At 37.2% G+C, this 22,812-nt stretch overlaps 1 protein-coding gene and 1 pseudogene across 3 annotated transcripts in view; both read left to right on the top strand.

Annotated features, from left to right (window-relative positions):
- NTN4 (netrin 4) overlaps positions 1–22,812 on the top strand; it is a 121,280-nt gene that overhangs the window by 38,538 nt on the left and 59,930 nt on the right. For all 3 annotated transcript variants that reach the window (XM_077772148.1, XM_077772150.1, XM_077772149.1), the window contains exon 3: positions 9,635–9,913. In XM_077772148.1, coding sequence (XP_077628274.1) covers positions 9,635–9,913 — 279 coding nt within the window. The remainder of the gene's footprint in view (positions 1–9,634; positions 9,914–22,812) is intronic.
- On the top strand, positions 12,450–13,733 carry LOC144238382 (aspartate aminotransferase, mitochondrial pseudogene; annotated as a pseudogene).

Below are 22,812 nucleotides of genomic sequence, written 5' to 3' on the forward strand. Positions count from 1 at the left end.
AAAGAACATTCTACTAAAAAATGAATGGGTTAGCCAGTAAATTAAAGAATAAATTAAAAAATATATGAGAGCAAGTGAAAGTGAAAACATGGCAGTCCAAAATCTTTGGGATGCAGCAAAGGTGGTTGTAAGAGGGAAATATATAGCAATACAGTCCTTACTCAGGAAGCAAGAAAAGTCTCAAATACACAACCTAACCTTACACCTAAACAGGCTGGAAAAACAACAGCAAATAAAGCCTAAAATCAGCAGAAGAAGGGAAATAATGAAGATTAGAGGAGAATTAAACGATATAGAATGCAGATACATGAAACTAGGAGCTGATTCTTTGAAAGAATAAACAAAATTTATAAACCCCCTCACCAGACTTATTAAAAAGAAAAGAGAAAGGATCCAAATAAATAAAAATCATGAATGAAAGAGAAGAGATCACAACCAATACTGCAGAAATACAAATAATTATAAGAGAATATTATGAGCAATTCTATGCCAACAAACTGGGCAATCTAGAAGAAAAGGATAAATTCCAAGAAACATGTAAACTACCAAAACTGAAACAGGAAAAAATAGAAAATTTGTACAGACTCATAACCAGTGAAGAAATTGAACAGGTTATCAAAAAGCCCCCAACAAATAAGAGTCCAGAACTGGATGGCTTCCCAAGGGGTTTCTACCAAACATTTAAAGAAGAGTTAATACCTATTCTTTTGAAGCTATTCCAAAAAATAGAAATAGAATGAAAATTTCCAAACTTATTCTATGAGGCCAGCATTACCTTGATTCCAAAACCAGACTAAAACCCCACTAAAAAAAAAGGAGAATGACAGACCAATATCCCTGATGAACATGGATGCAAAAATTCTCAACGAGATTCTAGCAAATCAAATCCAACATGACATTAAAGGAATTATTCACCACAATGAAGTAGGATTTATTCCTGGTCTGCAGGGGTGGTTCAATATCCAAAAATCAATCTTCCTGATGCACCACATTAACAAAAGAAAGAATAAGAACCATATGATCCTCTCAACAGATGCAGTAAAAGCACTTGACAAAATACAGCATTCTTTCTTGATAAAACCCTCAAGAAAGTAAGGATATAAGGAACATATCTCAACATAATAAAGGCCATATACAAAAGACCCACAGTTAATATCATCCTTAATGGGAAGAAACTGAGAGCTTTTCCCTTAAGGTTAGGAACACAACAGGATGTTCCACTCTCACCACTGTTGTTCAACATAGTACTGGCAGTCCTAGCCTCACCAATCAGACAATAAAAAGAAATAAAAGGCATCCAAATCAGCAAGAAAGAAGTCAAACTTTCCCTCTTCACAGATGGCATGATACTCTATATATAAAACCTGAAAGATTCCACCAAAAAATTGCTAGAACTGATACATGAATTCAGCAAAGCCAACTGATAGAAAATCAACATACAGAAATTGGTTGCATTTCTATAAACCAATAATGAAGGTGCAGACAGAGAAATCAATTTACAATTGCACTAAAAAACATAAGATACCTAGGAATAAACCTAACCAAAGGTAAAAGATCTGTACTCTGAAAACTATGGAATACTTATAAAAGAAATTGAAGACACAGAAAAACATTCCACATTCATGGTTGAAAGAGCAAATACTGTTAAAATGTCATACTACCCAAAGCAATCTACATATTCAATGCAATCTCTACCAAAATAACAGCAGCATTTTCATAGAGCTAGAAAAAGCAATTCTAAAATTTGTATGGAACCAGAAAACACCCTTAACAGCCAAAGTAATGTTGAAAAAGAAAAACCAAAGCTGAAGGTATCACAGTTCCGGACTACAAGCTATACTACAAAGCTGTAATCATCAAGACAGTATGGTACTGGCATAAAACAGACACATAGATTAATGGAACAGAATAGAAAACCCAGATATGGACCCACAGATGTGTGGCCAACTCACCTTCGACAAAGCAGGAAGGAATATCCAATGGAAAATTTCTCGTCAGCAAATGTTGCTGGGAAAACTGGACAGCAACATGCAGAAGAAAACCTGGACCACTTTCTTACACCATACGCAAAAATAAATTCAAACTGGATGAAACACCTAAATGTGGGATAGGAGACCATAAAAATCCTGGAGGAGAACACAGGCAGTAACCTCTTTGCTTTCAACTGCAGCAACTTCTTACAAGACATGGGACTGGAGGCAAGGGAAACAAAGGCAAAAATGATCTATTGTGACTTCATCAAGTTATAAAGCTTCTGCACAGCAAAGGAAACAATCAACAAAACTAAAAGGCAACCTATGGAATAGAAGATATTTGCAAATGACACATCAGATAAAGGGCTAGTATTCAAAATCTATAAAGAACTTATCAAACTCAACACCCAAAAAATAAATTACCCAGTTAAGAAATGGGCAGAAGACATGAACTGACATTTCTCAAAAGAAGACATAGAAATAGCTAATAAACACACGAAAAAGTGCTCAATATCACTTATCATCAGGGAAATAAAAATCAAAACCACTCAGGAAACAACAGATATTGGTGAGGATGTAGAGAAAGGGGTACCCTCTTACATAGCTGGTGGGAATGCAAACTGGTGCAACCACTCTGGAAAACAGAATGGAGTTTCCTCAAAAAGGTAAAATAGAACTACCATACCCAACAATTGCACTACTAGGTATTAATCCAAAGGATACAGAAGTACTGATTTGAAGGGACAGATGCATCCCAATAGCAGTTTATAGCAACATTATCCACAATAGCCAAACTATGGGAAGAGCCCAAATGTCTATCAACTGATGAATGGATAAAGAAGTTTGGTGCACGCACACACACTGGAATATTACTCTGCCATCTAAAAGAATGAAATCTTGCCATTTGCAATGAGGTAGATGGAACTAGAGTGCATTATGCTAAGCAAAATAAGTCAGAGAAAGACAAATACTATATGATATCACTCATATGTGGAATTTAAGAAACAAAACAGAAGAATATAGGGGAAGGGAAAGAAAAATAAGATATAAACAGAGACGGAGGCAAACCGTAAGAGACTCTTAAATATACAAAACACTAGAGTGTTGATGGCAGAGAGGTGAGTAGGGGCATGGGCTAAATGGGTAATGAGCATTAAGAAGGGCACTTATTGTGATGAGCACTGGGTGTTATATGTAAATGATGAGTCACTAAATTCTACTCCTGAAACCAATACTACACTATACATTGACTAACCTTAATTTAAATAAAAACTTAGAAGAAAAAAATAAACTAGTAAATAAATTAATAAATAAAGAAGAGAAAATTAAGCCCAATGTAAGTAGAAGAAAGTAAGTAATACAAATAAAAGCAAAAGTGAAATAGAAAAACAAGAGAGAAAATCATTGAAAGCAAAAACTGTTCTGATAACATAACGATTTGGGAATTTTAAAAACCATTAAAGAACAATTGCAGTTATGATCCTAAAAGCTTCCATTTTTGGTAAATAACAAAACTAGACCACAAACTATGGAAAAGCTGTAATATTTGTATGTCTTTGGGTACTTGATCATGCCTGTCTAATCCATTTTCTTAAGAATGTGAAAGACTGTGTGTGCTCTTGGAGAGAAGGAATCCATAAAACCATTTGAAATGTATTACATATTTTATTTAGGCATTTATATATGTGTGTATTCATACACTTCTCATCAAGAGTGTAGGATTGTGGTAAGAACTTTTTGCCTTTTTTATGTTTCTAAATCCTATTACCTATTTGGCTCCTCCTTTTTAAAAGTGCTATTTGGGGGGTACCTGGGTGGCTCAGTTGGTTGAGCGTCCAACTTCGACTTTTGACTTCTGAATTGTTGAATCACTAAATTGTTGAATTTAAATTGTACACCTGAAACTAATAAAAACACTGTGTATCTTTTAAAAAATTGGCAAAGGACTTGAATAGACATTTCTTTAAAGAAGGTATTCAGATGCCCAACAAGCAAATAAAAAAATGCTTAACGTCATTAGTCATTAGGGAAATACAAATCAAAACCACAATGAGGCACTGCTTCACACCTACTAGGATGGCTGTAAAACAACAACAGAAAATAACAAGTATCAGCAAGGATGTAGAGAAATTAGGACCCTTTTATGTTGGTGATGGAAAATGGTTTATCCACTATGAGAAGCAGTTTGGCAACTCTTCAAAAAGTTAGACATAGAATTACTGTATGTTCCCTCAATTCCACCTTTAGGTGTATACCCCAAAGAATTGAAAATAGTTACACAAGGGGTGCCTGGGTGGCTCAGTTGGTTAAGTGTCCGACTTCAGCTCGTCATGATCTCACGGTTCGTGGGTTCAAGCCCTGTGTCAGGCTCTGTGCTGACAGCCAGCTCAGAGCCTGGGGCCTGTTTCAGATTCTGTATTTCCCTCTCTCTCTGACCCTCCCTTGCTCACACTGTCCCTCTCTCTCTCTCTCTCTCAGACATAAATAAAACATTAAAAAGTTTAAAAAAATAAAAGTGCTATTTAGAAAAATAGTTCATTCATTTATTCATTCAATGTAATTATGAAATGCCATAATATGCCAGGGACATGCTGGGGGACACAGCTGTTAACCAAACAAACAAGATCCCCGCCCACTGAGCAGAGTCTGTTTTGCAATACGGACACGTAATAGGCAATAACAGTGTACTAGGATGATCAAGGCACCTGGGTGGTTCAGTTGGTTGGGTGTCCAAATCTTGATTTCAACTCAGGTCATGATCCCAGGGTCATAGGATCGAGCCCCATGTTGGGCTCCATGCTGAACATGGAGCCTTAAGATTCTCTCTCTCTCTCTGTCCCTCTCCCCGACTCACGCTCTTTCTCTCTAAAATAAAAATAAAAATAAAGAACAATGTCATAGCATGAAAGTGCTTTCATGGAAAGACAATTGCCAACAGGGTCCACAAGATGGGAAACTTGGACCTGAAATATTCCTCAAGCTAGTTGCTAAAAAGAATTTTTTAAATGTGATAACTAAGTTTGTTGAATTATTGTGATCTAACATAGGCAATAAGATTTTAGTTACAGAGCAATATGTAAGTATGAGTTTGTGTACTGAAAGAATTCCTGTCTGTTATGTACCTAATTACTTTTATTCTGTTCATATTGTGTTAAACTCTGTTGAAAGTTTCATCTCAGAGTAAAAACAGGACATATGAAATGCCATTTTAACTAATTCTCACTCTTATTAAGAGTTAGAAAAGAAAGAAGATATAGGTAATTCTAACCTGTTCAGAACATTTTAGGGATCTCTTTGTTATACTAAGGCATACGAAATGGCAGAGCCTAAGCCAAAAATCCAGATCTTTAGGCAAAGCTTGATTGGTTCTGAGCTTAGAAAGTAAGACAAGACCAGAGAAATGTGAAGATTCCAAAGATTAGGTAGGAAAGGGTTTGTGATTCACTCAGAAGCTCAGGTATGTTTTAAAATTATGTATTTCATTTAAACCATTGATTTCACATTTAGAAATTTATCTTCAGGATATTCTTCTGCATTTTAGCTATAAGATTGTATACTGTAGTTGGTTATACTGAAAAGTTCAAGATAATCTAGATGCCTAACAACAGCAGCCTGGTTAAATAAATTATGTCATATCCACACAATGGAATCCTAATCAAATTTTTAAATTATGAAGGAGTGTTTCTCAAACTTTACTGTGCATCAGAATCATCTGGAAGGCTGCTGAAACCCAGATTCCTGGGCTCCATATCCAGAGTTTCTGAGGCAGTCAGCCTAGAATTTGCATTTCTAACTAGTTTCCAGGTTGATACTGATAGTGTTGGTCTGTGAGCCACATTTTAATAACCACTGATGTGGAATTATTTTCACTGAATTGGAAAAAAATCACAAGGTATTGTTAAGTTGAAACAAAGTGGTTTACGTTATATTCTATATGTATATATACAGAAGTTTAGATGGGAAAATATTGTGGAGTTGGTATTCCTGGTTGTCTCTGGGATTGCACTGTAGATTCTTAATGTCTTCTACATTTTTTAAAAAAATATTTTTATTTATTTCTAGGAGAGAGAGAGAGAGACAGCGTGAGCAGGGGAGGGTCAGAGAGAGAGGGAGATACAGACTCTGAAATAGGCTCCAGGCTCTGAGCCAGCTGTCAGCACAGAGCCCGACACGGGGCTCGAACCCACGAACCGCGAGATCATGACCTAAGCGAAAGTCGGATGCTTAACCGACTAAGCCACCCAGGCGCCCCAATGTCTTCTACATTTTGAGTGACAGCTTTCTCTGTAATGAGCATAGTATTATTCACTGAAATATAATCCACTTCCTTAATTTGAAAAATAAGATCAGGAAGTCCTGGCTGATAGCACTAATAAGCTGGAAGCATTGAAATGAGCTTGATCCTAGCTCTCCTCTGGCTTGTTAACTATGTCTTGCAGGAGTGTGCCTTCAGAAGCAGCCAAAGACGGAGGAAAAATGGTGGGCCCGTAGATACATCCTGTTCCTGATGGGGACAAAAACAGAAAAGGCTGATATATGAGGGCTTCTACACTTTTTCTTACTTCATTTTAGTAGTGCCATGCAGGCTACTTCTGGAGATGTTTGAAGAAAAACTGGGTGGAACCCAAAGGGCGACCTGCCAGAAGTTTGCAGCATCTGGATTGGCGCACTCTTTGTTTCCTGACGCAGGGTAGCTCCATTTCCCAGAGTATCAGATTAAGGCGTCTCCTTTCTGGAAAAAAGATTTCATGGTTTAAATTCCCGTTCACTTTGTGTCTGTGGCACTCTTCTGTCTCCTTTCCAGCATGCAGCCTCAGGGGTCATGATGTCCCTTCCCTGCTGATATCAGCGTGCCAACTGTGGTGTCATGCACACTAAGCACAGAGCCGCCATTCAGCTTCCACAGTCTGGGGTCAGGAAGCAAAAGAGCTTCTAAGTTCCTACAAACCTTGACAGATCTTCCTCTAGCCTTGCATGTGCTAAATAATTCTCAGGAAACGGGTTATAAGGAGTGAGAGAGAGGGAACTAGGGTAAATGTCAAGGATAAATACATGGTAGGAATAGAGAAAGCAAACAGTACCACCAATGTTGAGGAAAAGGAAGGGTGGGCCACAGTTTAGAGAAGGACGCCATATACTTTTCAGTGGAATATTTACTTTGTAAGCACTGTGACCCTTTTCCATGTCCTTGTATTACTGTGGTTGATAAACCAGGAGGAGCCACATTATTGATTTTATTTAGGGCAAGTGCTCTTCACGAATGTCTAATAGAATGCCAGTATTGGGGGTGTTACTGGAAAAATAAGTGTCACATAAAACTCACAATGGATTCAATGTTTTTTATTTTTTAATGATTCAAAATGTAAAAAACATGCTGTGGTATAGGCTATCATTAAAAGGGACATTAGTTCCATATTGACTTTCAAGTAGGTGACATATCATTTGTTGGAAAACTGTATTCCATACATTGCTTTCCACCACTTTACATGTGAATAAATGGTGCAGAATATTGTTAAAGTTTAGGCTACAACTTTTTCCAAGGTCTGCAAGTTCAAAAATAGCTAGAAATGCAGAGGCTGGTTAATGATTCAGTTATTTCTAACTATTTTTATAAGTTCCTACCTCTTCCCTTCTAGTGCTATAACATGAATTCAGTGTGTGAATCTGTTTAGGACCTTATAAAAGGAAGTTGTTATTTAAAATTCTTTTCTATTACTTAAATGCCAAGAACAATGTTATAATCAATCAATTCATTTACCAAGAATTTATTGAATAATTCCTCTGTGTCAGGCACTGTCCTGGGATCAGCAATTATCCTCAAGAAGTTTACTTTCTAGACCAGGAAGACAGTAAAACGTTAAAGCAACTACAATGTGTCAATTGGCAATAAGCACAAAGAACAAAAATGAGGTAGGGATCCTATAAGGTCTCTGTATTTTATTCTGAGACAAATAGGAGGTCTTAGGGTGAGGGGGTACATTTAAGCAGTGACATGATCCAACTTCCGTTTATAGAGAATCACTGTGGCTGCTAAATGGAGAACTGGCTGTGGAGGCCAAGTATCCGTTGAATTATCACCCCTTCCCCCAAAGTTATATTTCATTTAGAACAGTTCTGCACCTAAGTAGGGCTGGAGATGTGATCCTGCACGGTTGATTCTCGCCTTTTCATCCTTTCAGTACAAAACCAATTCTTAAAATGAAATTTTTATATCTGAAGTATTCCTTAAGAAAAAATTTTCCTGGAAAGCTCCTTTTTAGGTACATTCTCTCAAATTGGGAGTTTATCCAAAGCCTACTTTTCAATAATTACTTTACTTTCATACTACTCATTTATCAAAATATTTCTGTTTTCTTGTGAATAGTTTTAACATATCTTTAAAAAACCAAGAGATAACCTAAAAATTTTTCAGCAGAGCTTTATAAATTAACAAAATTATGTAATTATATATAAATTAACAAAATTGCTTAAGTTTTGTTTTGTGTTTTAATCTGCATAATAAGGTATAACTTGGTGTTGGTCTCCTTATAATACTGTTTTATGTTATGAGATAGTTTGGAATTCCCTTTTTTAAATTCATTGCTTTCCACTGGCAGTGATTTTCTATCCCACCAGCTTTATTCCCTCAAAGTTAAGGCATCCATTAGAGAAGTTGTACCACTCCACCCCAGGGTCCCTTTTATTAACCCCATATAATGTATGGACACAACTACATGCCTGAAGTCCATCCCTCCTGAGTCTTCCTCCCTCTGGTTTCCTTCTCAGAACTAAAGTTTTAAATTGCCTTTCAAGTCTATCTATAACATACACAGTAAAAACAATTTTATTACTTATACTTTACAGTTAGCCAAAATATTGTTAACTAACTTGATCATTTTATTCTCTACATTTGGACTTAAGGGACTTTTAACTGATTTCAGAAATCAAATCCACCCTGAAACAACTGTATATTTACTACGGGTTAGAATATTCCAAGAATGTGCCACAAGCTTGGAAGGCAGATCCAGAAAGGGTGAATGAAAAGTATTCATAGCAACAGTGGCCCCAATTAATAACTGATTAGTCTTTGAAGGTGGAAATAGAAGTGTCTGGATCTTGATTTTGGTGCTTCTATTCTTTCCCCTTTTTAACCCACTCTCCTTATAGAAGAGAGAGTTATCTTTTTTAAAAAATGTAAATCAGATGATATCACTTCTCTGCATATGAGCCTCCAGTGGCTTCCTACTACAGTTAGAATTACTAACTGTAGAGTTAGGACTCTCTATTCATGATCTGTAATGCACTGGCTCCATCCTCTTCTCTAAAAACTGTCCCCTTGTTTCCTGGACTTCAGTCACACTGGCCTTGTTCTTCCTTTAATAAGCCAAGCTTGATTCAGCTTCAAGGCCTTTAAACTTGCTGTTCCTTCTGTCTGGAATGCTCTTCCCCCAAGATCTTTGCATGGCTTCCTTCATCTCAAGAGTAAGGACTCTGCTGGTTACTCAATTTATACTTCTGCATCCAAACAGGCAGCACACCTCTGTGATCAAGGTCTAAAAACCTCTTATCTTATCACTTGCAGATGACAAAAGGTGTAAATCAAACCAAGACTGTATGAGACAAACACTTTGGGGTTTGCACCCAGTCCTATACACTCATGGTATTTTTTTCTTTCTTTACAGGTTATTTTCAGAGCTTTGTCACCGCCATATAATGCAGAGAACCCTTACAGTGCCAAAGTGCAGCAGCAACTGAAGATCACCAACCTCCGTGTGCAGCTGCTAAAACGACAGTCTTGTCCCTGTCAGAGAAATGACGTGACTGCAAAGCCTCAACATTTTACACATTATGCAATCTATGATTTCATTGTGAAGGGCAGCTGCTTCTGTAACGGCCATGCGGATCAATGCATTCCTGTTGATGGATTCAGACCTGTCAAGGCCCCAGGAGCATTCCAGGTGGTATGTAAAACAATTCTTCGCCTTTGAAAAACAAACCGTAAGTTACTTTCAGCTTCGGACATTGGTAATCTAAGTTCCCTTAGAGTTGGTCTGTGTTCACATAGTACACCGTTTCTTCCTCTGCTGATTCACTTCTCTGACTCCATACCCATCTTTTAAAGTGCCAATTAACTTGTGTTTTAGTTTTCAATTTTAGAACTATAAATAGTCAAATATGATAACCAGATTCCTTGGATTACATCCATGCCGATTTTTAGTGCCATGACCTTCAGATATGAAGTGTAAGGTGAGCTGTAAGAGAGGTTGGCATAATCATATTAGTGGCATTATCACACAGAAGCCAGCTTTGACAGTAAATGGGGACCATTGTTGAAGACATTTTATAGTGGAAAACATAAGAACCTCAGTTTAATTCCTGGTATCTTTTGCTGTTCAGCCAATAGAATGAATAATAATTCTCTTCTGTGAAAAGTTGGCCTGACCCCCTCTCACCCTAAACCATGGTTAAACTCTCTTTCCTCTTTGTTCACATATCTCCTTGTGCTTTCCTCTCAACTTTTACTTGTCTGCATCTCCCAGGAGATCACAAACTCCTGAGGACAGGGACTGCATGATCTCTGTAGCCGTAGGCTGGTGTGTTACCTGAGCCAGAATTAGGTGTTTGGTAGGTGTTTGATTGAGTGATAGCAACATAGGAATAAAAAGATAATGATAAATTATTGTCATTGTCCTCATATCACCTTCTTCCAAAAAACAAGGTTTTTTGCCCTGTTGATATGCACCTAAAGCTTTGGGGATTAGGCAAGGGGAAGGCAGGTAGAGAGAGCTCCAATTTTTAAATTTTATATTTTTCTCTGATACTTCAGATCAAAGCAAAAAATAAATAATAAAAATTTGAAGACCTCAAAGTATCCTTATTTCATTCTGTAGAGAGTAGACTTCCACATTTCTCATATTTCTCCTAGCCCCGATAGAGGAGGACAGAGCCATAAGGGAGCATGAACCAGTTAGCCAGCAGGGCAGTTTGTGTTTGCTGGGCTAAGTTCCTGGGGTGCAGGACAGCACTGGGGTAACTCCGACTTTGCCAGAGTTTCAAAAACAGAAACAATGTCATTACTCTAGAAATGAAACTGGGGCTCCCAAGTTGGAGAAAATGCAGCATTCACCTAACAAACTAGTTTGCAAACACTAATGAATCTTTGAACTCACATTACTTCAAACAAACAATGGACTAATGTGTAATACCTAAGCTAACTGGGTTCCGGTATGATTGAAATAGAAAATAACCCAGGGGCACCTGGATGGCTCAGTTGGTTAAGCATTCGACTTTTGATTTCTACCCAGGTCATGATCTAATTTGGTTCGTGAGGTCAAGCCCCAGGTCAGGCTCCATGCTAACAGTGTGGAGGCTGCTTGGGATTCTCTATCCCTCTCTACACCCCTCCCCTCCTAAAGAAGCAAACACACACACACACACACACACACACACACACACACACACAAGAACCCAGACATTCTAGATACAGGTCAATCTACTAGACTGTAACTAGAAAGTTTGTATGAGGTAGAGTGCCAATAAATTTCTGCCACTAAGTGAATTAGTGAAAGGAGAGCATGCAGGCTACAATGGACTGAATGTTTGTGTCCCTCCAAAATTCATATGTTGAAAACCTAATCACAGTGTGATGGAATGTGGAGGTGGGGCCTTTGGGGGGTAATTAGTTCATGAGAGTAGAGCCTTCATGAATGGGATTAGTGGCTGTAAGAGACTAACTAGCTCTCTTTCTGCCAAAATGAGCAGACAGCAGGCTGTAAGCTGGAAGAGGGTCTTTATGAGAATCCAACTATACTGGCACCCCGATCTCAGACTTCCAGTCTCTAGAACTGTGAGAAGTAAATTTCTCTTGTTCATAAGCCGCAAGCTGGTCAAAGGATCAAATCTGGAAAACTACAAGCTGAAGACCAACCACACTGGGCACACAGATGTGACTGTCTCTCCAGATGGGTTCCTCTGTGCTTCTGAAGGCAGAAAAGAACAAGCCATGCTGTGGGTCCTCAAAAAAGGCAAGTACCTTCATATCCTAGATGGCAAGGATATCATCAATGCCCTGTGATTCAGCGCCCACCACTGTTGGCTCTGTGCTGCCACAGGCCACACCATCAAGATCTGGGACTGCAAGGGCAAGATCATTGTAGATTAGCTGAAACAAGCAGTTATCAGTACAAGCAGCAAGACAGAGCCACCCCAGTGTACTTCCCCAGCCTAGTCCACTAATAGCCAGACTGTTGGCTGGCTACACAACCTGGTACAGGTGTGGCAGGAGACCATCAGAACCCCTAGAAATATATGCCAGAGCTTTAGAAGTTAAAAAATGGCTTTCTGACATAAAAAAAAAAAGAATCCTATTAACTCTGCTAAATTCAAAAAGGGATAAATACAGAGTTATGAGAAACTTTTGTAAAAATCTTAAAACACGACTATTCTATACAGTCTTCTGACAGCAAGAAAACTGTCAGTCAAGGAGCCTGAGACTCCATGTCAGCACCACTGGCCCTCCACTCCATTCTGCTACTGCCTGCCAAACCTCTTCCTGCCCCCCTAGTCCTGCTGCACTCTGGCAGCATCCTCTCCAAAATCACCACCATCTTCTTCCTCAACCTCACCACCTGGCCTCTGCAAGAGTCAGCTCCTGGTGGGCCCCCAGATCCCATCCTGGGAGTCACAAAAGCCTATAAGAAGAATCTGGTAGGAGGTGCCTACCAGGATAATGAAAGCCTTATGTCCTCTCTAGCATCTGGAAGGCAGAGGCCCAGATTGCTGCAAAAAATATGGACAAAAAATATGTGCCCATTATAGGACTGGCTGAATTTTGCAAGGCATCTATAGGACAAACCCTGGGGGTGGACAGCAAAGGGTTGAAAATTGGCTAGTATATCACTGTGAAGACCATTTCTGGAATTGAAGTCCTGGGGATCAAAGCTAGTTTTCTACAAATATTTTTTAAGATCAGCTAAGATGTCTTTTCTACCCAAACCATCAGACACACTGGCATGCAGCTGCAAGGTTATCTATACTATGACCCAAAGACTTGTGGCTTTGACTTCACAAGCACTATGGAGGACATTTCAAAAATGCCAGAGCAAAGTGTTCTTCTGCACACCTATGCCCACAGTCCCATGGAAGTGGACCCTCATCCTGAGCAAAAGAAGGAAATAGCAACAGCAGTGAAAAAAAGAATCTCTCTACATTCTTTGACATGACCTACCAAGGCTTTGCCACTAGTGATGGTAACAAGAATGCCTAAGGCCATATACCACTTCACTGAAGAGGGCATTAATGTTTGTCTCTGCCAATCCTACACCAAGAACATGGGCTTATATGGTAAGTGTGTGGGAGACTTCATTATGGTCTGCAAAGATGCTGATGAAGTCAGAGGGGTGGAGTCACAGTTGAAGACATTCATCCATCCCATGTATTACAACCCTCCTCTCAATGGATCCCTGGTTGCCTTGACCGTTCTGACCAGCCTAGATTTTCAAAACCAGTGGTTGTAAGAAGTGCAAGTCATGGCCAGCTGCATCATTAGCATGCAGATTCGGCAGGTCTCCAACCTCAAGAAGGAGGACTTCTCCCACAATGGGCAGCACATCCCTGGCCAGACTGGCATATTTTGTTTCACAGCGCTAAAGCCTGAACAGGTGGAGCAGCTGACCAAGGAGTTCTCAACTATATGACAAAGGTCAGCCTCATCTTTATAGCAAGGATCATCTTGGACAACTGGGCTATCTTGTTCATAACATTCACTTAGTCACCAAGTGATTTCCCTGATGAGAGGGAACAGAGTCAACTGTCCTGTCTTCAGCCTCTGCATTTGTGAGATTCACAGGATGAGGGAGAGTGGAGGTAACTGGATCATTTCTTTCAACCACTTAGTACTTAACACTCAGTGATTGAATGTTTCTCAGAAAAGAACATGTAGTTAAACAGGACAGAGGCATCTGTAGTTGGTGTCTGGAACTGTGTGGCTTAAAACCAAATTCTCCCTCGGCTTTTTATCTACAACTTTTCTAAAGTAGTTTACATGTACAAGAAAGTCATATTCTTAAAAGAAAACCATCAATAATGCCATTGCAATATTGCAGAAGCTTTAACTGAAGCACTTTATGGTGTTGAGAGTTCCTCTGTGGACCCAGCATGAGACATAACCTTTTTAAAGGCTTATAGTCAGCCTGTTTGTCTGTCCATGACTGAGCAATCTTATCCATACACCATGTTACTGAAATCGTGTTTTATGAAAAACAGAATCTACTGCCACTGCAGCAAGGAAAATAAAAAACTGCTGTTTCCTATCTTGTTTAAGAAAAAGAGAAAGGGGCGCCTGGGTGGCTCAGTTGGTTAAACATCCGACTTAGGCTCAAGTCATGATCTCACAGTTCGCGGGTTTGAGTCCCGCATTGGGCTCTGTGCTGACAGTGCAGAGCCTGGAGCCTGCTATGAGTTCTGTGTCTCCCTCCCTCTCCTTCTGCTTCTGCCTCTCATGCTCTGTCTCTGTCTCTCAAAAATAAATAAACATTAAAAATTTAAAAAAAGAAAAATGAGAAAGAAGTTTCTCCTTTTATAATGTGTCCAGGTATTTTAATGCCTCCTCTCTTTTCCCTTATCACTGCTGTTCTTTTCCTGAGGCACAAAGATCTCTAACTAGCCTAGATTTTCATCCTGTTCTACTGCCTGATTGGCCATGAACCCCATTTTCTCAGGATTTATTTATTTGAAGAATGAAGGACATAATTTGCTATTCATCCCATACCCTCAACTTTCTCAGCAAAGAATAGTGGAAAAGTAGGCAACTGCATTTTTTTTTCAGCATCCTTTTTGATGATTATTCAATTTTTTCCTGCTGGGCTTTGCCTCTGCACAGTGGGACCTCATACTACTGTTCACTGTGGCTGTGCAGCCTCACATCTCACAACATGAGTTGGGTAATGCAGGGTAATACCAGGAAAGAGGATATTCTGGACCTTGGTTTTAACCTTGTGTGCTGCCAGCTGGGCTCAGGCTTCACCCTTTGGAAAGATAACAACCATCTGCTCTAATCATGTAGACTTATTGCAGCCTGGGTTCTCTGTCATAATAAAGTTACTGTAGGACGACCTTCCCTGTCCCAAAAAACTGGTAGCTTATAGAAAGGATCTGGATAATCAACTAAAGGGGATTATTTACTAAGTGTTTTTCATTTTAAAAGGATGTTGGAATGAGAAGTCTCCATCCTAGAAGACCCTAGGGGATTGAAACTTCACTTCCTTACTAATCTCAGGTCACTTTGAAATTGGAAGCAATTCCCTTTTAAAATAATACTAGTTTGGGGGCGCTCTGGTGGCTCAGTTGGTTAAGTCTGACTCTCGATCTCAGCTCAGGTCTTGATCTCAGAGTCATGAGTTTACATGAAGCCTACTTAAAAAAAAATCATACTTGTTTTGTGCCATGCTGCTTTCCAATTTTCATACTGACTTCAGCAGCAGCAGTGGTAGTCCCCAGTACTATAACTATAGCATGTGCCGGAACCATGCAAGACCAAGTCATACTTAGAGTGAGGGCAGGGTAACGGATAAGAAACAGGCTAAGTGGCCAGTGGCATGTTCAATGTAATCCAGTTCTATGAAAATCCTTGTCTCTACTCACTAAAAAAAAAAATATTTTTGTTTTTTAAGCCATAAGCAATTGGTCCAGCAGACACTTATGATTGGAAATGCGAATAGTTCTGGTTTCAGATTTTTCCCATCCCTAAGCTTAAATGCATTTTATTTTTATGTACTTTTTTCTGGATTATAAAGAGCTGGTATTAAACTTGGGAAAAATTGCCTCTTTTAAATGTGGTATTCTTATTCCTATAACTGCTTAGGTGGGCAAATTTCACATTAAAAGCATAGTCTTTTGTGTAATTAATAACACGGCCATAAGGTCAATTGTCCATCTACATTTGTATGAACACTATTCATTTTACATATGCAGTTATAAATAACTGGATTCATAAACTGTGCCTGTACAGTGGAAGGTAGCCTCTTGAGAAACACTATTCTTTTACTAGTCAGCTTGTCATAGGTATGTGTGTTCAAATATAACTTTGTTTAGCTCAGCTTTTCTTTAGAGTTGGTGGTCCTGACCCAGTAGCACTGGGAACGTTACCTGGGAACTTGTTAAAATTACCCAATTCTCGGGCCCTACCTGAGACCTACTGAGTCAGAAACTCTAGAAATGAGGCCCAGGTGATTTCAGTGCTTCTTAAAGTTTGAGAGCCACTGCTTTATAGACTATACCAATTTATCTACAGCTAATACTGTTGTCAGGATGAGTAACTAATTAATGATGTTTGATTTTATGTGCTAGAATTTTTGATGGCTGATGATAGACAATTAAGGAAGTTCATGGAAATGATACTTAATCTGTTTCTCAAGCTATCTAAGATTTTAGGGTCATTTTCTGCATGTAGGAGAGGGGAGCAGAGAAAGGCACAAAGTGCAAGTTGGCAGCCTCATTTACCCTGAAACACTCCTATGTCTTTTACTACCACCTTCTCCATGGTTCCCCTTCTTCCCAGATACATTCCCAAATACATTCCATTTATTCTTTACCAGTTCAGTTTTTCCTCATCTGTTCATTTTACTGGAAGGCAGAACAGTGAAGTGATTATGACCCTAGCTTTGGAGTCAGATCTGGAGATGATTCATCATACCATTTGCTAAATTACTCAATCTCCTTCAACCTCAGTTTCCCAAGAAAATAAGATCTACCTTATATACTTATTGTGAGTTTTAAAGTTATGATAACCTGTGCCTGGTATGTAGTAGCAATTACTGACGCGGCTATTACTATATTGTATTAACCCAGCCACTTCTACTACTTCTCCCACATACACTTCTTCCCATAACAACAACAAAAAAAAGCTACATAAATTGTAGCTTATGTGCTGTTTGACATGTTTACAATGTTGGGGTTTTGTGACAAGGAAAACTTTGACTCCATCCTGCTGGGATCCCAGACATTATGTAAAAAAGAGATCTTAAGCTGTTTCTCTTTGCAGCTGGAAAGGACTGATGTAGCTCTCTTTTTCCTAGCAGCTGGTGATTTTACAGCTGTTGGATGATGGATGGTAATAAGGAACATGGAACGTTTCATTTTTTTAGTAACATATCATCCATTGGATACCACAGAAGCCTTAGAAGACTGTGAAGAATTGTTTAAATGCCTTGCGCTATACTTGTTAAGGTGGATTTTTCCTTTGTAATCAGAAACTCATTATAAAAGAGTATCAATATTTTAATGGGTATATTCTAAATCTAAGAGTAAACACTAAAACCATATGTAGAACCATATAGCGGGGTTTGAGGAAAATGTCATTTAGCTACCTAGCTGTGTGAGGCAAGTGTTAGAATTACTCATACAGTTTCATTACAAAAATTTTTCTCATCTGAATCTGAATACATTTAATTAAATATTTGTGTTTGCACATCTCATATATCAAAATTTTATACTGTCAGAACAGGCTTAAACCACATTTTCCATCTTCAAAAAAATTTTAAATGTGTTGTGGAATAAGCCAAAAGTAATCATTAGAAACCTCTTAACTCCTCAAGGAATTAAAGACAAGAACAAGGGCTTGAAAACAGTAATGAAGGCAGCAGCAAATCCAAATCATTTCATTTGTCAAATTAGGATCTGGAGGAAAGGGTAATCCTATCACCACAATAGTGAATGGTGTTGTATTCCAAATATTAACAAACTTATTATAAAGCCTGCCAATTTGATACAGTTAGTGTGAGATTATCCTTAATCCATTTCAAGGTCTTGACCTTCTTATTTCAATGTTCCTGTGTGTTACTATGTGATAGCTTTGTCATTAGTCCCTTGGCAATGAGTAACTACAGACACCATAGAAGGTGTACAGAATGTTGATTATACTTCATTTACTACCTTGTGTTTTCTAGTAGAAGGGCAAGCCAGTAAAATATGTTCATGGTTGGAGACTGTTAGTGTTTTGACTGTAAATATTCCCAATTAATTTAGCTTTATTTTCTCTTAAGACAGTAAGATATACCTTCTCTTAATGGCAAAAGTGGCCTAAGTACATTCTTTTCATTTGAAGATCAGGAAACCAGAAGACTTTAGAACCAGAGGCATTATGAGACAATTTTTGCACTCATGAAAGAACTACCTATGGGGTTCCTTTCAAAGATTTTCTCTGAATGCTCAAATATTTATTTGCGGGCCTTTGACTATTTCATAGAAAGGTTAAATGATAAAAACAACTGAAAGCTAAATTGTTGGTGTCAGAGCTGACATTTCTGAAAGTAAAATATAAGTCAACAGAAAAGTGAAATTGGTTCTCCAAAATATACTATTTGTACATTCAACTTTTGTTGAACATGCCTTGCAAAAAGTGAAACATCTATATTTATGTCAAAATTGGAGAATTTTTCAGACACAAAAATGAGTTTAACAAGTTAGCGCCTCTAGTAGAAATTTGGGAAGAAAGAACTTAAATTTGACATTTTTCTTCCTATAAGTACTCTTCAGATATTCAAGGCTTATCTCACTTTGAAAATGTTTCTTATGAATATTTCTTTTTCAGTGTAGCATTTTTGGATCAATCCTGCAGATAGCTGGGAGATCTCTGGGTCTGCAAGGCCTAGTCTTGCAGTTTCACTGCTAATATAATGATGGGGAGGTGGTGGGGGAAGAGTTACATGGAAAGAGAAAAGCTGAGGTTACAGATAGATATCTCACTTCTGGTTCACAACCCCAGGACTCCTATCTCTGTGGTATTTCATTTGCGTCTTGCCAATTTTGTAAGAGCTGGAAATGTACTTCAATTTGTCCTAAAACAATTACATTCAGTAGAAGATAAGCTGTAATTTAAGTCCTTATTCCTTCTTATAAGAATTTTTAGTCACCAGACACGTAAGGTTAAAATACACACACACACACACACACACACACACACACAAACACAGTGTCATAATCATTCCACAAGACAGAAAATTCATAGCCATTTCAAATAGTGAGGAAAACAAGGTCTTTTAATTTTGGCATTAAATCCTTAATACTATAATTGAAACTACAATTGTATTATATCCTAGCAATGTAAATATGTTAATGGAATAAAATAGTACATGTGTGGGGACATGGAAGGACTATAGTATTTATTAACTCATAATAAGATTTTTTTTAACCATATGGAATTCTAATACCTTTTAGCACTTTTCTTTAGCTCTTTAGATAAAAATAAAAAAACAAAATTATGGTTTCAAAAACTAAAATATATTTTTAGCTTTACAAGAGTTCACATATTAGAAATGGAAAATGATTACATTCGTTTCACTATTGAGTAGTTTACATATAATACAAAGAATTATCAAGTTTGTAAGAGTAAACACTGATCAGATGTCCTTTGCCTTTTATTTTTGCATTTCTAAGGGCACCACTACCAGGCATGTAATTTGGCTGGCTTAGTCAGCTCTCAGAATTCCTGAAGGGCAGAGGTTTCTTTGTTTCCCAGATAGGGCTCTGGTAGGTATTAAAATTAAAGAGAAGGTGGAATCATAGTATTTCCATAGCATAGTATTCTGAAAAGAGGTTAAATATTGTAGTTGTAATATATTTATCTTTTAATTCTTATTTGCAACTAAATTCAATTCTCATGTGTGAAAAAGGCGGAGGGGGAACACTTAACTCTGTAAGATTACACAGGCATAGGAGCGCTGAAGAGGCACGTGCACCAAACTGTGCCACCCAATTTCACTAACATAAAAGACGAGGAATTATAGCTTATGTTATCAAGCAATTAGGTCATTAGTGGCCTTGAAAACAAAACTCAAATCATTCTTCAGGCCTCCCAGAGTCCCCTGTCCTACTCTTATTTTTTTAATGTTTATTTATTTTTGAGAGAGAGAGAGAGACAGAGTGTGAGTGGGGGAGGGGCAGAGAGAGGGAGACACAGAATCCGAAGCAGGCTCCAGGCTCTGAGCTGTCAGCACTGAGTCCCATACCGGGCTTGAACTCATAAACCATCAGATCATGACCTGGACTGAAGTTGAGTATACTTAACTGACTGAGCCACCCAGATGCTCCTCCCTTATACTACTCCTGATTAAAATACTTACCTCACTGTATTGTAATTATTTTCTTACCTATCCAACTTTCCCTATCTGCTAAACTACTTGCTTCTTTAATGGCAAATACTGGAATATTCACAATGTCTAAGTTCAAAAGAGTCCTGGGTTGCTAGATGAATTAATTAATCAATGGCATTTTAAAATTAAGAGATTCATTTCAGTTAATAATGTCAATAATATTAACAATAATGACTGTTCTTGATTGTGTCACATTTCTACACACATTTTTTTTTAAATCCTCAAACAAATACATGGAGCTGTTATCATTACCTTATTTTATAGGTAGGAAGTTATGTCTTGCTTTAAGGAATTTGTCCAAAATTGTTGAGACCAGTGATTAGGAACCCCATGTATCTAATTCCAAAATTTATTCTCTTTATGTCACATTTACCTTCATAATGCTAAGGAAAAATCTCAGAACTCTTCAGTAGAGCTTCATCTTTATTAAGGTGCTTATTGTTTTCATTCTGATGACTATTGTGGTCTTATTAAAGCAATAAGATAAAGGCTTTTAATATGATCTAGAGAAAAGGAAATCCTCTCAAACAAGCCTTGTAAATAAACATAATCATACAAACACTAGGAGTGTCAGATGGATTACTGTATCTTTGATCCAGAGTCACATTTCCTCAGAAAATAACTAAATTATCTTCAGTATCTTTTCAATTATTCATTTCTTAAAATTCAGGCAAAAGAGAAACACATAGTGAGATCATTTCTGATATTGCCATTGTTTTTCTTAAAATTTTTTCAGAATGTAGATGACATAAAATGTTTTGGGGACATTTTTAATGTGATTTTCTTGGTTACACAGAAGAAAAATTGTAATAGAAATTCACAGCTATATCATCTATGTTGAACTTTAATTTTAAAAATGCCATTCCAATCTTAATTTCCATTTTTCTTAATATAAACAACTTTAATTATTCAATCATAAAACATTGGTTTATAAATAATATAGCAACCAAAACAAACCCATTTACAAAGTAACTAACATATGACACTAAGTTAAACCTGCTTATTTTGTTACTAAACGACCTGAAGTCACAAGAGATCTGTGAATCCACCCACTATTTCTCTGGTTCTTCAGATTACAATGGGATTGAGGTGGCTTTTCCAGGAAATTAAACTGTTATCATTCAATACAAGGAAAGCAATATCCTGCTCACTGTGTTAAATAATAGATATTAAATAACAGATAATTATAAAGTTTAAAATGTTAAACTTTAGGAATTAATTATATCAGTCGAACACAGTAATACCTGCTTTAATGGAATGCTCAGAGACCAAAGAGCTTGTATAGCATGAAAGTATCTTATAAGTTTTTTTAATAACTTTTCAACACCTTTTATAGCCATTTTGCATAAATTGTATGACTTGAAGAAGAGAAAAATAAAATTTATAAATATTAAGAGACAAACTGCCTTGATATATCAGCTGTCCTGCAACACAATAAATAGTACAATAGTAAGACTTAATTTATTAGACTAGATATTCAAAATGATTGCTTTTCAAATCCTCCAACACCTTTATACTATGAAAGTTTAATTTTGCTTTTTAGTCAAAATAAAACCTTAAAATATTTTTGTCTAGACATTGTTAACCTAATTGTGACTAAAACTATTAGAAGAAGCAGTTATACCTCCCTAGTAAGGAAAGAGAAGAGTAGCATATTCTTGGCTATAATATTTTTTGCAGTAAAAATATAGATGAATATATATTTTAAGATTCAGGATTGGTTTAATATCAGAAAATCAACCAATATAATACACCATAATACTAAAATAGTGGATAAAAACCACATGCTTATCTCAATGGATGTTGACAAAATCCAACATTCTTTCTTGACTAAAAAGGAAAAAAACTCCAACAAAATATATATAGAAGAGAACTTAGTCAACATGATGAAGGCCATCTATGAAAATCCCAGTTAATATCATACTTAAAGGTAATGACTGAATGCTTTAGGAATCAGGAATAAGGCAAGGATGTCTTTTCTCACAATTTCCATTTATTATTGTACTAGAGTTCTAGCCAGGGCTATTAGGAAGAAAAAAGAAAAAGAAAGAAAGAAAAGACATCCAGATTGGAAGGAAGAAGTAAAACAATGTCTGTTCATAGATGACATGATCTTATAAGAGAAAATCCCTAAGAATCCACAAAACAAAACAAAACAAAAAGAATAAAACAACAGCAACAGCCAAAACAACTGTTAGAGCTCATAAACAAGTTCAGCAAAGTTGTAGGATATAAGATAATATATAAAAATCAGTTGTGTTTCTATACACTAGCAAGTAACAATCCAAAAATAAAATTAAACAATTCCATTTAAAATAGCATCAAAAAAAGAATAAAATACTTTGGAATAAATTTAACCAAGTAAGTGTAAGATCTGTACACTGAAAACTCCAAAACATTCTTGAAAGAAATTAAAGATCTAAATAATAGGAAAAACATCCTGTGTTCATGGATTGGAAGGTATGATATTGCTAAGATGGAAATAGTACCCAAATTAATATATAGATTCAATAAAACCCCATCAAAATTCCAAATACCTTCTTTGCAGAAATGGACAATCTGAATTCATATGGAAAGGAAAGGAACCTTGAAGAAACAAAACAATTTTGAAGAACAATTAAGTCGGAGGGCTCACACTTTCCAATTTCAAAACTTACTATAAAGCTACAATAATAATAAAACAGTATGGTACTGGCATAAAGATAGACACA

Source organism: Crocuta crocuta, unplaced genomic scaffold (genome assembly GCF_008692635.1).
Source record: "Crocuta crocuta isolate KB4526 unplaced genomic scaffold, BGI_CrCroc_1.0 scaffold216, whole genome shotgun sequence".
Lineage (NCBI taxonomy): Eukaryota > Metazoa > Chordata > Mammalia > Carnivora > Hyaenidae > Crocuta > Crocuta crocuta.